The 16,902-nt window shown below is 24.4% G+C and overlaps 2 protein-coding genes across 4 annotated transcripts in view; one reads left to right on the forward strand and one right to left on the reverse strand.

Moving 5' to 3' along the window:
* LOC127286942 (uncharacterized) overlaps positions 1–5,378 on the forward strand; it is a 184,018-nt gene extending 178,640 nt beyond the window's left edge. For all 3 annotated transcript variants that reach the window (XM_051313610.1, XM_051313612.1, XM_051313613.1), the window contains 2 exons: positions 1,026–1,259; positions 3,628–5,378. In XM_051313610.1, coding sequence (XP_051169567.1) covers positions 1,026–1,259; positions 3,628–3,750 — 357 coding nt within the window. In that variant the 3' untranslated portion in view covers positions 3,751–5,378. The remainder of the gene's footprint in view (positions 1–1,025; positions 1,260–3,627) is intronic.
* A 1,999-nt stretch (positions 5,379–7,377) lies between these two features.
* On the reverse strand, positions 7,378–16,707 carry LOC127286921 (venom dipeptidyl peptidase 4). Its single transcript, XM_051313572.1, has 12 exons — positions 16,449–16,707; positions 15,964–16,245; positions 15,525–15,593; positions 14,977–15,029; positions 14,598–14,794; positions 14,169–14,338; positions 13,835–13,935; positions 13,233–13,696; positions 12,864–13,146; positions 10,684–10,878; positions 10,211–10,371; positions 7,378–9,796 (listed from the first exon to the last, which is right to left on the reverse strand). Exons 1-12 carry the CDS (start codon positions 16,464–16,466, stop codon positions 9,489–9,491), a joined length of 2,301 nt encoding a protein of 766 aa, XP_051169529.1. The 5' UTR covers positions 16,467–16,707; the 3' UTR covers positions 7,378–9,488.
* Positions 16,708–16,902: the final 195 nt, after the last annotated feature.

Consider the following 16,902-nt stretch of genomic DNA (forward strand, 5'->3'; position numbering starts at 1 on the left):
AGGTATACATTGCAAAAACAGGTGTCTTAAACGTCTTAAATTTTTCTCAAGTTATCTCATTGGTTAAAAAAATAACCAAGATATTTTGCACGGAGAAAATCTGAAAGCAATGAGTATTTTTTCTCATAGCACTGGCTACTGTGTAAACCAAAAAATTAAATCATCCCAAACATATGCCAGTATTGGTTCAATATTGGCGGTCAGTACTTTGCCAGTAATTGCTAGTACTGGCGCAACACTGCGCCGGTTGTAAATTTTTACTTGGGTTTAAGCAATCCATCTAACTAAATTTTTTTTCAATTTTTGAATTTACTTGTGGTTTCTTTTTACACTTAGTATCTTCTTCTTAGTATTTTTGTTTTTTTAATTGTTCTGTTCTATTTATTCATTATTTCAGCTTATTTCATTTTCCTTCGTCATACATTTTTTTTCATTTCATTTACATATTTTCAATTTGTCTTTTCTGTGTTAAGTCTTTTTTTTAAAGCTATTTCCTTTTTATTTCTTTTTTTTTTTCATTACATTGGATGACTTTTAGGTCACGTGATTCCACATGTGAAAATTCTTCTTCAGGTATAAGGGCTTTCTATGATCTACTGAAGTCTTAATATTTTATTAAAAATTGTATTCTTAAAAAATTGCGTAAGCATTTAGGGAAATAGATCAAAATTGTATGCCAACTATTATTAAATACAGCATTTTGCTCAAAATTTTTTTTAAATTTTAATTAATTAAATTTTTTAATTTAATTTTTTTTTTAAATTAAAATTTTCAAGAAAATTAGAATTTTTTCAAATTATATAGGGAATACTTTTTATGGTTTTTAACTTTTCTTAAAAATTGTAGCTATCTTCAGATCTTCTTTGGTTTCTTTTTTTCATTTATAATATTTCCAATTCTATGTACCGCATAAAAATCATATCTTTAAAATTTAATTGAAAATGAGCGAATTTTTCAATTTACTCAATACTTGGAGGGAAGTTTTTAGAAATATTTATTTTCCTTCTCTTATTTCTTGTATAAAGACAAGACTTGAGAGATCAGCGTCAACTGAGGATGAAGACGGAGAAAATACAGTGGTCCAGAATGGATCGTCTGGCATAGAAGAAATTTTAGATAGAGGATATAGTGATGAACAACAACTTCACAATCACATGATTTTGCACAACAAGTCCAGCAAAGAACTTTATAAAGCTGTGGCTAAACAATGGGGTCTCACTTGTAAAATGAGCGATCACTGCAGATGTTTTGATTGTCAGGTGAGTTTAGGAAATTTTGAAAAAAATTTTCCAAAAAAACAAATCTATTAAAAGTCAAATTATTTTAGTTAAAAATTTTGTTGTAGGTTTTTTTTTTTTTTTTTTTTTAATGACAAAATTCATTAATCGAAAATCTAAAAATTGTATACCGGGCTAAAATTCTAATTTGCTTATTTGAAATTTGAGATAGCTGAGAAAAATATAATTATATGTTTTATTTTGGAAAAATAAATCATAGAGCTAATTAGCAGCTCGTTTTATCTTTCTATGATCCATCTGTGGTTAGAGGCTCATATGCTTAAACAAAGTCAAAGCATGTCTCTTGCACAAACTCCTAATTAAATTCTCATAATTACATGTAATATCTCACAGAACAAAATTTTCAGTATTCTACATCTGATATATTTAAAGATTAATAATTAATAATGTTAATTAATCTTTGTCGGATCTTGAATTTCTCAAAGACTTTTGCTGTCAAATGAAAAAGAGTGTCCAATCAATTATTCTTTTCTCTCACAGAATATCAGTTTTTGCTTCAAAAAATAAAAAAATTTTAAAAGCATTTGAACCTTTTTTTTATAAATTTACTGAGAAACTAATCACAGCGAAATAAATCCATTAATCAAATCGATTTCCATTGACTGGAAATAAATTTATTAATATATTTTTATTATATTCCATTATGAATTTATTTATTTAATTTACTATAGTAATATAATATTTATTGTAGTGAATTTTCGAAGCATTTTTTATGTACTTTTCAATGTTAAAACATTTTTAAAAAAATATTTAATCCCTTTTTTTAAAAAAAATTAAGTCATATTTTTAGTTTTCGCACAATTGGGCAATTTTTTTTTTTTATTTTCATTGTTGTCCGAATTCGTGAAATCAGCACACATGTAATAAAAACTTTTTTTTAAACGAAATTTTGAAAAAATATCTCTTATTTGGCCATTAAAATGTCTCTACTAAAACAAACAAAAATTGTTTGAAAAGTTAGGCAAAATAATTTCATTTTGTTACTTTTTAAACAAAAGCTTATTTTCCTCCTAAATGAATGGACCAAATTCAATGAAACAAGGGATGAAATGGATATTCGTTTAGCGTGAGAGCTTTTAAAAAAGTGTTTTTTAAATAAAAAAAATACAGTTTTTGTAGGAAACTCGCTTAGGAATATTTTCGTATCTTGTCGAATTTAAAATGTCAAAACTTCAAGTCAAACTTATTCAATTTTTTTTTTTTTTTTTTAATAATCTAACCAGGGTGGCCACTAGCGAATAAAATTCAAGGCATTTTTACAGTTTTAAAAAAAATTTAAAGGTTTTTTAAATTGAGATTTTATTGCAATAGAAAATTTTTCAATCAAAAAATAATAATGAATTTTTTGCTTACAAATTTTTTTTTTTAAATTATTGATCAAGAAACGTTGCAAATTTTTTCTAGATAAATAATAATAATAATAGGGTCAGAATTTCTTAAACGGATCACCTAAAATTCAGAAATTTTTTTTTTTAATCAAAAATCATTTCTTTTGACAACTTACATGGTAAAAATAAGTCCCTGAAATTTTTAGGTCAAAAAAAATTTTTTTGTTAAAGTTATAAACAATTGAAATTTTTTGCAGTCTTATTTTAAAAAATTTTTTTCTCGAGTTCCTATTCACCAATTTAAAAAAAAAAGGGTTTTTCTCGTCTTAAAATGTAGTTTCTAAATATAATTTTTATTTTGAAAAAATTTCATATTTAATAGATTTTTATATTATTTATTTATAAAATGTTATTAAAAAATAGTGTTCTTGACGTCCTACAGAAAATTAAATTTTTTTTTTGAATTCCCCGCACAATTTTGTGTAAGAAACAGTTGAGAAAAAAAATGAGACTAAAAAAAAATTTCTGAATTTTAGGTGATCCGTTTGAGAAATTCTGACCCAATAATTTGAATTTCACTGACGTTTAAAATTTCAAGGCGAATTCACGTTTTTTTTCAAAGCGTAACTAAATTTACGTTATTATTTCCAGTTTATTTTAATCTTCCAAGGTTGGGTGTCTACCCTGTTAACATTTTAGGAATATCTTACCCCTTTTATATTGAGGAATAATGACCCCCTTTCCCCCACTATGTATATGGTATATCAGTTTGAAATTTCATCCGAAAGCCCCATTAATTATTCTCCTCAATTGTGCATCTGGTACAAGTTGGGAGTATACACATGTTCTTATCTCCATTCTACATGGGGAACATATTATACTTGTGAAATAGTTCCGTGCCGAATTCCCTAATTGCGCTCTATAGCTATGCCATACCGTAACAGTTGACCGAGCAAAGTAAACGGGAACATAGCGTTATTACATCGTCTAATTGTTTGCAGAGTCGTTACTTTGATTGCGATTTCGAAAAGGATGGCTATCAAGGAACTGACGGTGGATTAGGAGCCGGAACTCCGATGTTTATCTCAGAAGTAATGCACGGTACAGCCTGTTCTCTCCTGTAAATCGAGATACAACATCTCATTGACAGATTAACTCCATTTCAGCGATGAATCGCGAAATGACTATGAATCATCGAAAAATTACCAATAAAAATGAAGCAATTTTCGTAAATTTTCAGCTTCAAAAAAAAAAAAATCCTCTACATCATCTTGAAGGGATAGAAAAAAAAACAGTGAAAGTTGAAAACTTGAAATATGCAAAGAAGTTAAGTGCATTGTTTGAGAAATGGCTTTTTCAAATTAAATGCATTTACCTTCTTTATATTTCTTTCAAAGCGAATTTGCCTTTTGGAGAGACACTCTAATATTTGTCACAAAAACAACTTTCTAAGTGGACTATAAAAAAACAAAAAAAAAATTGTCATTTTATAATGAAACATAAAATGAAATAAAAATCAAATTTTTGACAATTGTTAGAATTTGAAATTTTGATTGTACAAGGGATCTTTTGTTTGAAAATTAATGTTTTATTTTAAATTTTATAGTAAATAAAACAGAATTATTTTATCAAATTTTCTATATAATATTCGTTGAAAATATTTTATTAATTTTAATTTTAGTATGAAAATTATTTTCTGGAATGATTTAAATTTAAATGTTTAATTGATATCAAGGAATGTAAGAGAAAATAATGAAAACTTTAAGTAGAACATTTGGAATTTGAATTTGGTGGAAATTCCACTAAAACCCAAATGCCGTAATTATTTAAATGAAATATATTTTCATAAATAGTTTGAAATTTTTGATAAATAATACACAAATGTTTCCTAAAAATATTTAATACAATGTAAACATTGCATAAAATTATGAATTTAAAACTTGACATATTTTTTAAAGCTTTTACGCAAGCTCTGCGAGATAAGTGAAATTTTTTTATTAATTTAATACTGAAAATTAGACATTTAAGAAAGAAAAAGAAAAAATAAAAATTTTGACATTTATTTTCGATAACTTTTAACACAAGATCCCTCAAAATAGAACAGTTGGCTTTGTCTTTTTTGGAAAAACAGACAAAATCGAATCGATTTATATACAATTTTGCTAATTGTAAAATTATCTGACCCTTTTTTGAAAAATGCAAAAAATTTTAGGGTCGATGATTTGTCTACATCCTGAAAAAAGTAATCTCATATTTAGAGGAAAAATCCTCTTCTAATATCCTCTCAATTATTCTTCTTAAAATAAAAGTATTCCACTTGAATGTAGAATATTTTTATTCTTTGGTGACTAATAATAAAGCAAAACAATTTTTTTGAGGTTCTGATGTCAAAAACATTGAATTAAAGTTAAATAAATAAACAAATCTATTAATTAATGTAAGTAATTAACTATAAATCATTAATTATATTTAATATTTAATTAAAGATATTTAATTTAGTTCATGATAATAGCTTTTCTTTATCAGTTTATAACCATAATTGTCAAATTATATGCGAGAGGAAAATCCTATCAAGTGAAGACTATTACTTTTGATACAATATATAAGAGGAAAATATGCATCAAATTAAGAGGAATTCGCTAGAATCAAGATTACTTTTTTTAGGGTGTACAAGATTTTCTTCTTGATTGAAATTCGCGAGGAAATTGTAACTATATATTATTGTAATAAACAATCAAAAAAAAAGAAAAAACGAGATTTTCTTAGACAAATTTGAAAATTTTATGAACTATGTAGGTCAAGCAGATTTTTCTCCGAAGAGAAAAAAAAACATATTATTCGGCAAACTAAAGCCTGAAATAGTATATTATGTGGCAAGCACGTAAAGTAGTACTTTTTAGGTGAGGATGTAATTTTCAGTACGAGCTGTCGTTAGTGCGACGTAGGTGAGACGAAGGCGAGCTGTAGGTGAGATGAAGACGAGCCGAAGGCGAGTCGAGTCGAGCCGAAAGCGAGCCGAGTCGAACCGAAGTCGCACAGACAGCGAGTATTGAAATCATCCGAACCTAAAAATTACTACGTGCGAGCCACATACGCTATTTTTTTCGCCATTGTTATGAAAAAGTGAAACAATTTTAAAGAAAAAAAATAATAAAAATTGATAAATAAAATAAAAGCAAAAAAAAAAATTATGCAAAAATTAACAACTGCCTAAAAAAGACTTTATAGGGCAGTTTACTGCCTAAAAAAGACTTTATACGGCAGTTTGCTGCCTAAAAAAGTCTTTTTTAGGCAGTTGGCCCAAACTGCCTTAAAAAGTGCTACTTTATCTGCCCAAAACAGGCACAAAAAAGACACTTTTTCATGTCAATGGCGAAAAAAAAAATATTTTAGTCACAAAAAAATTATAATTAATTGTATGTTAAATGTGACCTAAAGCCCAGTGCCTATGTAACTGGTATATAAATATATATCAACATAGTACTAGAATTTTGTCAAATCAATATTACACTGAGCAAGAGTCGAATAAAAAATTAAATTATAATCAGTCTGAAAAAACTCAAAACAGGGCAGGATTTTCTTTCGAATTTCATATTTCATGAAAGAAAATTATTATTTTAAAAATTTTGCTTCAAAATAAAATATTGTTTTTAAAATCAAAAAATAATACAAAAGGAAGAAAAAATAATTTTTCAAAAATGAATAAAACTAATAATAAACAAAATGTAATGCAAAGGGAAAAAAAATTATTTTAAAAAATTGCTCCAATAAGAATAAAAAATTGAAATGACTCAATATTTTGCTTCCTTGTGATATTTATATAAAAAAAAGACCCTGGACTCTTAAGGTGCTGATTGTTTTAACACGTAAAATTAAACTATCATGATTGAAACGAGATTACAATTTTTCGATGTTGTACATATATAAGTAAAGTATTACTTTCATTGTTGACTAATAGTTATTTCTTTGAAATAGTTTACAATGTAAAATTATTAATTATTATTAAATTATTATTAGAAAAAAAAAAAAAAAAAACTTTTTTCGTTACAACCTTAAAATTTGTTTTCTTTGAATCTCATTTACACTTAGTTAATTCCTGATTCTCGGAGGGAATCTGTCTCGAAACACATGAAAGTATATATAATCAATGGATTATTGTAATCGTCAATATTGAATCGACGAGATACGTGTTAACGTATGTAAATTGTCCCAGCGCACATTGTACTGTTATTTATACTAATTGTAAGAATTTTTCATGATATAAACAATTATAAACATGTCTAATTTTCTATGTTTCTATGAAGAAGAAAAAAATTAAAAGACGATATTTTTATTAAAGGTGTTTATTATAATATTCAACCTTTAATTAACAATCTTTAATCTGAAACACTATTATTGTTATGAGATAACAAATCTGACAGAAATCAATTATAACTGACACAGTCACTTTCCCATAACTACTTAATTAATCAATTGAATGATCAGTCAGTTAATCAGTTACATTGTCAAATCAATTAATTCACTTATCATCAAATTTAATCAAATTATTAATAATAATGTTAAATTATTATTCATTAAATTTCAATTCACGTTAATAATTTAATTTAATTATTAAATTACGAAACAATAATGAAAAAAAAAAAATTGAATCAGTCAATTATAATAAATATTAAATATGGTTTAAAATAAATTTCCAACATTTTCTATAATTTATTGATGGTTGTGTTACATGTAAAAAAACAATGTATAACTAATTATAAAATAGTTTAATTATGTTTTTTTAGTTGCTAATATACAATTTACAACATAGTAGAAGTCGTATTCTGTGTAATATTGTAATAAAAAAATTTTATTATAACACAATTAATAAAATTCCATCATTAGAAAAATTTGTGATTCAAAATTTGCATTTAGAACAAACTCCGCCATTAATAATAATGCATTCCTCACAAAATAGATTATTATAGCCTTGGAACATGCATAATGAGATTAGTCATTAACAGAAATGAAATTTTGTGATAATGTAATGCAGCTCATCTAAAGCAACATTGCTGTTGTAAATAGTAAAATATATGTATTGTAAGAAATTAGTATGTGCAATGAATGTTGATTACAACCAAACAACTGTATAAGAAAAAATCAGCTTATCTAGAATTTATCTTCCCAAAAAAAAAAATATTTTTTTTTTATTTATCGACTAAAATTTCACTTATTATAAAATTTTATTACTTTCTACTTATTTCACCACATTTTTCGAGTTAAAAATATTATTTACATTTCGTTTATTCCTTATGAATTTATAATATTAAAATATACATATTACTATTATTTTGTTAAAACAATAATAAAATATAACTCAGAAAACATAATCAAAGACTGAGAAAAACATTGATACGTATTTTTTTTTACAAAATACGAGAAAGTATATAAATATAATTTCAAATATTTTTCAAATTTTCCTAATTCTTACAATTATTGACTGTTTATTTATTGTAATTATAAATTAATACATTTGAAAATTTTTTGTAAAATCCATTTTGAGTTTATATGCACAATAAAATTAATCACTATATATAGAAAATTCATCAATTTTGATTAAACTTGTATTATTTTATACTGATTCACAAATTTTTGGAACCTTAAATTTTTTTTTTCAATTATCGTTCTGTAAAAAAATATAACAAAACATTTTGTCCTTATTTGTGCGAGAAAATTAATTGTATTGAACAATTTTGACAAAATTTTATTATACGCAAAATTATTATTAAAATTATAAATGTTAAAAAATATTTTAACCAAATGAAAAAAAAATCTATTATACAAATCCCAATTTAATGTTTAATATATTTAAATATCAATTGAATGTTTCCGAGATATACAAAATAAGTAATTTTTTTTCACCAAAATGCCAAGAACAAAATGTTTTGTCACAAGAAAAAGAAATTTGAAAATTAAAAAAAAAAAAATACTTGGAAGTAAATTGTCAAAATATAGAAGAAGATATTGTCATAGAAATAGAAAACATTAATTTTAGTCACAAGAAAAATGAATTATAAATGATATTAAACGCCTTTAATTCGATGCGAGAACTGACGTCTTTCATTGTAGAACATTTTTAATATTTCGTCTAAATAATGGAAACTGGTAGAATTAATAAAAAAAAAAAAATAAATAAATAAAAAATTTGTGTACGCCTTGAAAAAATCAATCAACGGAATGTTTGAATAATATATGCCTATATTATGGGTATATGTTGAAAAGAAAAATTTGTGTAAAGAGCATTGAAACACACTAAATATTGCGTATATAAAGAATGATTGTAAATTTATGTATCCTACCAACTCGTACCAAATAAACATGGCCTAAACTATATTAGAATCTCAATTAATTAACAATGAACACGCCAAATAATCCTCTTAGCTTTCCCATTTACTCTTAATACTGTGACTTTCAGATGAAGTTCAAATGAAATTAATATCACCAAGTACAATTTATTTCATATCAAATCCATATTGCTCTTCTTTCCCACAAATTGCCGATCGAGGATATTTGCTAGTCAAAAGCAAATTATTCATTTTTATTTAATCCTAAGCTACAAGTATTATATTAAATTTACATTACTTCATTACAATTAAATATAATCTACTAATTAACACCTTTGAATCACATTAATATTAACATCTATAAGGAAACATTAATTAATATTTTGAAGAAATATTAATTATTAGTTAATATTCTTCAATTGAACGATTAATAATTACATTAAATATATAATACAAATTTTATACTAATATTAATAATATGAAATAAAAATTTTTTCACTAAACTTCTCATAAAGAAAACTTTTTCTAATTAAGGAAAATTAGATGTGATTTAATTTGAGACACTTTCCTAAAAATTTGTCAATCGTGTGATAGAGATGTGAAGAAATTTTAGAAAGACTATGATTTTCGTCAGGATAAACAACTTCTTGATAAAGAACATCTTTAATTGCAAGAGCTTTTCCTAATGCCATTGCATTTTGAAAATGAACATTATCGTCGCTAGTTCCATGAATAAGTAGAAAATCCTTGCCACGAATACCTTCGACTAATCTTGTTAAATCGCTTGCATTATAAGCAGCCATATTATCAGTAGGCAATCCCATATATCGTTCAGTATAAATAGAATCTACAAAAAGTGATTAATCTTATTAATTTTCCTTATTCATATTAGTTTCACGCGTATATAATAATGAAAAGTTATCAAGTTTCTAAGCTAACAATGATCGTTTAAATATAATCCTACTAGAACCATTTATGCGTTTTAATATCTTTAATATCAACGTGAAATAAAATGAGAGGTATAAACAATAAATATATTATAGATATTTGAATTTGATCCTCTCTATTTATTTTACGTATATTATTAATTTTCTTTCTTGAAATTAATGTTTTATAAAATTTTGTTTGTTGTTAAATTATTAATTTAGATTTTTCTCTTGGAAAAAGTTACAATATTATAATATCGTTAAATTAATTATTAATATATAAAAAAACAAAATGTGAGAAAAAATTATTTATGAAAATTTTTCTTTAAAATTACCATAATAAATCCAAGAAACCACAGGTGCGACAGCTACACCACATTTGAAAACGGAATTCACATCTTTTGCTAAAACCATTCCTGTCGCGTAACCACCGTAACTCCAACCCCACAAGGAAGTTCTATTTGCATCAATCCATGAATATTTTTCTTGCAAATTCCTATGAAGGGTGAAAAAAAATATTTTTTAATCAGACAATTTTTTTACATACTTGAAATCGAAATTTTTCTTTTTCGAAGGAAATATTAGTGACTTTTACTATACTAAAAATATTTTCCAATGAGACGCAGTTTTTTATTTAAAGAATTTTGATTTAATATAGATTTCAAATCTGTAAAAAGTACAAAAAAAATGAAATGAAATTGAAAATTTTTTGCCTAATATTTTTGTAATTTTAAAATTAAATAAATGAAAAAAATGAGAATTTTATATAAGATAAAAAAGAGATATTTGTTATTTCAAACAAACTCACTTTGTTATGTCTATTATATCCTGAATTTCAACGGTACCCAAAGCTCTATAAATCTCAAAAAGCATTTTACTTCCTTTATTTCCACTTCCTCGACCTTCCATTAAAGCATAAATAGTACTTCTATTCGTTGTCATGTAATGTTCCAGTCCTTGAGAAAAAGCATCCACTACTTTCACTGAATTCGGTCCAGCGTAGCTGCACGGAAATGACGTCATTAACATTTTCCATCAGGTTATTTATAAAAGGAAATTTAAATAATTATAACATAAAGAAAGAATAAAATTAAAAATATTAAATAATTTTTAACCTAATTTATATATAGTAAATTTATGAAAAAAAACATAAACTTTTTAATAAAAAATATATGAAAGATTAAAAAATAATTTTAAAAAACTAAAATATAATTTCATTAATTAAATAATAATGAAATAATTATATTTAAACATAGTTAAATAAATGATATTTTTTTCTTTTTCTGCAGTGAAAAAAAAGAGATACGTATTTTGTTTATTTTTTTTGAAAAATTTTCGAGTTATGAATTTTCAAAATTTCAGTTTCTTCAATATAGACCTATTTTCAATGGCCGATAACTCGAAAAAAATGGATTTTTTCAATTTTTGATAAGAAAAGAAAAGTTTCAGTTTTTATTTTACTTTTTAATAATGTTAACAAAAATTTTTTCATTTTCTATTAAAAAAATATTAATTTTTTATAAACAAATTAAGTTTTTTTTAATTTGGATATGATATTTTTTTAATTTTTTTTTAAAAACATACCTGGAAATAATAAGAAGATTTTGCAAAAAAATTTAGAGTGGGCCGATAACTTTTATAATTTTAAATAAACATTTAAACACCGCGCGCAGCATTATTCGCATTTTTTAAAATTAAAAAAAATTGTAAAATTGTTAAAAATTTTTTTTTTTTTATTTTTTATAGTGAAATATGTTTTCAGGTTCCAAAAAAAAAATGAAAAAAATAATTTTTAACAATTTTACAATTTTTTGTAATTTTGCACATTTCTGAAAATAACAAAAGATTGTTAAAAATTATTTTTTTCATTTTTTTTTTGAACCTGAAATCATATTTCACTATAAAAAATGAAAAAAAAAATAATTTTTAACAATTTTACAATTTTTTTTTTAATTTTCAAAAATGGGAATAATGTTGCGCGCGGTGTTTAAATATTTATTTAAACCTATAAAACGTATCAGCCCACTGTAAATTTTTTTGCAAAATCTTCTTAGTATTTCGAGGTATGCTTTAAAAAAAAAAAAATTTTAAATATCATATCCAAATTAAAAAAAACTTAATTTGTTTATAAAAAATTGATATTTTTTTAATAGAAAATGAAAAAACAATTTTTTGTTAACATTATTGAAAAGCAAAAGAAAAACTGAAACTTTTCTTTTCTTATCAAAACTTGAAAAAATCCATTTTTTTCGAGTTATAAGCCATTGAAAATAGTTCTACATTGAAGAAACTGAAATTTTAAAAATTCATAACTCGAAAATTTTTTTAAAAAAATAAAAAAAATAGGTATCTCTTTTTTTCACTACAGAACAAGAAAAATAGTATATTATGTGGCAAGCACGTAAAGTAGTACTTTTTAGGTGAGGATGTAATTTTCAGTACGAGCTGTCGTTAGTGCGACGTAGGTGAGACGAAGGCGAGCTGTAGGTGAGATGAAGACGAGCCGAAGGCGAGTCGAGTCGAGCCGAAAGCGAGCCGAGTCGAACCGAAGTCGCACAGACAGCGAGTATTGAAATCATCCGAACCTAAAAATTACTACGTGCGAGCCACATACGCTATTTTTTTCGCCATTGTTATGAAAAAGTGAAACAATTTTAAAGAAAAAAAATAATAAAAATTGATAAATAAAATAAAAGCAAAAAAAAAAATTATGCAAAAATTAACAACTGCCTAAAAAAGACTTTATAGGGCAGTTTACTGCCTAAAAAAGACTTTATACGGCAGTTTGCTGCCTAAAAAAGTCTTTTTTAGGCAGTTGGCCCAAACTGCCTTAAAAAGTGCTACTTTATCTGCCCAAAACAGGCACAAAAAAGACACTTTTTCATGTCAATGGCGAAAAAAATATATTTGTGGCCGAATTTAAAGGGTCGACGGAAATCTCACGTGATTTCGCCCATATATTTATAATAAAAAAAAAGGTAAACCTACATTTTGATAAGCATGGGATACTTTTCCTTCTCATTGAAATTTGGTGGTAAAAATAATTTGACCTCACATTTGTATCCATTTACCATGAGAGAAATATATTTTATAATAGGTTGTAATCTCTGTGATAATTTCGTTCTAAAAACTTGGTTACTTTGCCACATGAACATTTCATGTCCCTTAGAATTATAAATAACTGTAGTCGACGGATCTGGTCCAGTGCAAGTCAATGCATAAAATGATTTATCTAAAGAAAATTTTGCATCCGCATATTTACATTGTCTGCCTGAAATTTTTTTTTTTTCAATTAACTATTTACTGCAGAAACAAATATTTATTTATAATATTACAAGCAAATAAAAAAAATTATACCTTCTGGACTTTTATAATCACACGAGTGACAAGTTGGTGCTAAATTTTGACTTATTGATACAGAATAAACATTTCTCTGAGATGGCGATTCTGGAGCAGTGGCCAAATAATAAACTCTATTGTTATTTTCATCAATTCCAATAATTGACAATACATTTGATGTGCCAGGTGTTAAATCAATAAGTGCATTATTATTTTTTATTTTTAAATTAAATCTTGTTACGTGCATAAATTTACCATTAGAAGTGCCAGAATCTTGATTAGTGAGAAAAATTAAATATCCCTGATGATAAAATAATTCCGATGGACTTAACCAACCTTTTGTTTCATTCACTGACAAAATATATGTGGACTTTCCATTAAGATCATATGAAACAATTTGTGATATATTTTGAATTCTATTTGTCCACGTGACAATGATTGTATTATTTGTCATCCAACAGAAAGTGTACAACAAGTGCTCTCTATATAATTGAAAAAGAATTTCATTTTTTTTTTTTAATAAATTAATAAATATTTCTTTCAATAATACATTTTTTTTATCATTCCCCTTATAAAAACAAGAATTTACTTTTAAAATTAAAATTATTAATCATTTTTACCTTCCTACGATGTCAACTGGAGCTTGTAATGTTGTCAGTGATGAATTATTATTCGTTAGATTGATTAGATTTAATGTAACAGTTGGCATGGTACTACCAGCCTGAAAATATATTTAACTTATATGATTGAAATGTAAATAAAAAAATATAAATTTATTAATGTAATTTGTTTTTATTTTTATCGAAAAACTAATTTATTACTATATATATTATTGTATTTTTTAGGTACTATATTCTATAAAATTCTATAAAATTTGCTGTTTAAAAAAGAAACTTTTAAAAATTGAAAAATAAAAAATTCAACTCTATTTAAAATGTAAAATATTAATGATACCTTTGGGTATTTTAGTTTTATTATTGATGGATATTGACTATCAAGTTCTCCAGGTTTCCCATAAATCGAGTAGGTGGCATCTTTTACTTCCGTGTCATTAAAAGTTGCAAATAGAAGATATTTCCCATCAGGAGACACTTGCAATGCACTATTTGATTTGAGAACTTCCTCTAATGACAATATTTAAATTGCACTCAAAATTACATTGCATTTCCATTGACATTACAATATTGTAATTATATTACAATTAATTATAATACACAAAAAAATTCAAGTTTCATTTAAAAAAAAAAAAAAATACGAAATAATTAAAAAATTAAATTTTCATTTGTAAATTACATTTTAATTTAAATATTAAATATAGGTATAATTTAGTTATTAACAATATATAATTTATTTAATTAAGTTTTGTATTAATTTTTTTGGTACCTTCATAAACCCAATCTGGAATTCCATTATAAATTATTCCGGGTACACCATTGAAAGTTAATCTTGTAAGTTTTATTGAATGATTTACTATTTGCCGCCAATAGATATCATTGTTCATTACGTAAAAGAGATCATTCTCAACAGGGGACCATACAGCAAGGGATACTATTCCACCATCTGCAATTTCCGACCATGACCTATTGTAACAATAATATTTCTACAATTACAGATAGATTTCTATTTATCTTTCCTTATTTATTATTTCTTTTAATATATAGTATTTGCATTATATTGCTTTTGATTCATCATATTTCAAGTTTCTTTTTTTAAATTAATAATAATAATTATAAATTATTTTTTTAATAAAAAAAATACTTACTCTTTACGTAAATCGTATACTCGATATTTTTTCAAAGTTGATATTCTGTAACCCTAAAAAATAAAAAAATAAAATAAAAATGTTAAATCCCCTTTTTCTCGTTTATTGAAAGTATTTTTTTCATTTCTTTTTTAAGGATTGATAAAAAGGAATTGAAAAAAAATTTTTTTTTTAATATTAGATTTTGAAAAAAATGTAGCATTAAGAAAAAAATCTTATATATAAACGTCGTGAAATAATGTAACTATAAAATTATAATTTATTAATATTATAGTTTTTAAATTTAATTATTTCTTCCCACTTGCTATCATTAATCTTCTTTAAGTTGAAATTTATTACTTAAAAAAAAAACGCGAAAATGCATCAATTTTCTGAATAACGATTTTCCAATGTTCGCGAAAAAAAATTATAGAAAACTCATTTACATTAAAAAATGATTACAAATCGATATTATATTCCTTTCCAATACATAATATGGTTTTGTAATGAAAATATATTGATTTTTAAATTTGTTATAAGTTACATATAAAAATTATTAAAAAACTTACTTTAGAAATTAGATGTCCAGCTAACAAATATGATCCATCGGGTGACAAATTAATTGAGGGATTTCCTTTCTTTCAATAAAAGAAAAATATTTAATCAACTAAAATAATATTTGATTGAAAGCAAACATATTATAAATAAAATAACAAAACAATAAGCAATAAAAAAAATGTTGCAGAATAAATTAATACAATAAAAAATTAAAATAATCAATTTTTTGGATTAAATTTTTTTATGAATTTGATAAAAAAATAAATGTTTCAATGTCGAAAGTTTTTAATTTTAATCATTAAACAGATTGTTTTAATTTTCGATTTATTAAAGCGTTGCATCTACTTTTAATTCATTTTGGTATAAAAAAATAATTCTCCATAATTTACAGTGTAATTACAAATTATTTTATGAAAAGTAATTACAGTAAAACAAAGTAAAATAACCCACCAGTGTTGAAGAATTGAGAAAAACAGTGTTTTTCAATGTTTTCACGTCAAATATAACAAGATCTTTTGTCTTTGAATTCTTATACAAAATTGATGTCGATGAAATCCACGTCCCATTGAAACCCTTGACTGAGAAACTTCCGTCGAAAGTTTCTTCGAGAGAATAAGGAATTGGTTTACTATCGCGATATTGTTCTTTAATTTCATCGTCTTCAAAAACAATTTCATCAAGTGCAATTTTACATTGACTTAATTCTATTAGGCAATATAAAAGAAAAGTAATCTAAAAAAAAGAAAACATCAAAAAAAAAAATTTAGAAATTTTTAAAAACTAAATTTTTTAAAACATGATTTTTCTAAAGTTTTTCATACTTTTCAATTATAACAAAGTAATCATTAATTTTCATAATAATTAAAATTTATTAAAAATTGTAAATAAAATAATTAAGAACTATAAAATTTTTTATTAAATAGATCAATACTTACCAAAAGGAATTTGGACATTTTCTATATATTTATAAAGAAAGTGTCCTCTTCAATAAATCACTAAACACTGATTATCATTTCAGAAGCTATTTAATAAATTATCATCAATAACAAATAAAGCGTGACAATATGAAAAAGAGATATCACTATCAAACACGTGATTTGTAAATACTTTTATTTACATCCAAAGATAAGATTTATAGTTTACAAATTCAACATTAAAAATTATAATAAATTAACAAAAAAATTTTTTTTTTTTAATGAAATCTATAAAATGATATATCGTACACAAATTAATATAAAATAATTGAGGACACGCTGCAACTGTCAAGTGCTGTAAAAGTATAATGTTAGACTACCATGAGTGTACATAAGTGACACTGATTTAATAATATGCCCCCAAATTGACTGAATCTGGTCAACAAAATTTATCTTATCATTTTTATCTCACGTA

This window comes from Leptopilina boulardi, unplaced genomic scaffold (genome assembly GCF_019393585.1).
Source record: "Leptopilina boulardi isolate dan_hultmark-lab unplaced genomic scaffold, ZJU_Lbou_2.1 LbouV2_366, whole genome shotgun sequence".
NCBI classification, from domain to species: domain Eukaryota; kingdom Metazoa; phylum Arthropoda; class Insecta; order Hymenoptera; family Figitidae; genus Leptopilina; species Leptopilina boulardi.

What these genes read in the sequence shown, in the direction of transcription:
- LOC127286921 (XM_051313572.1), bottom strand. An exon ending in CTGGACATCTAATTTCTAAA is followed by an intron (nt 15,030 to 15,524) that starts GTAAGTTTTTTA and finishes TTTATTTTTTAG; the next exon opens with GGTTACAGAATATCAACTTT. An exon ending in CCAGTTGACATCGTAGGAAG is followed by an intron (nt 13,697 to 13,834) that starts GTAAAAATGATT and finishes TCAATTATATAG; the next exon opens with AGAGCACTTGTTGTACACTT.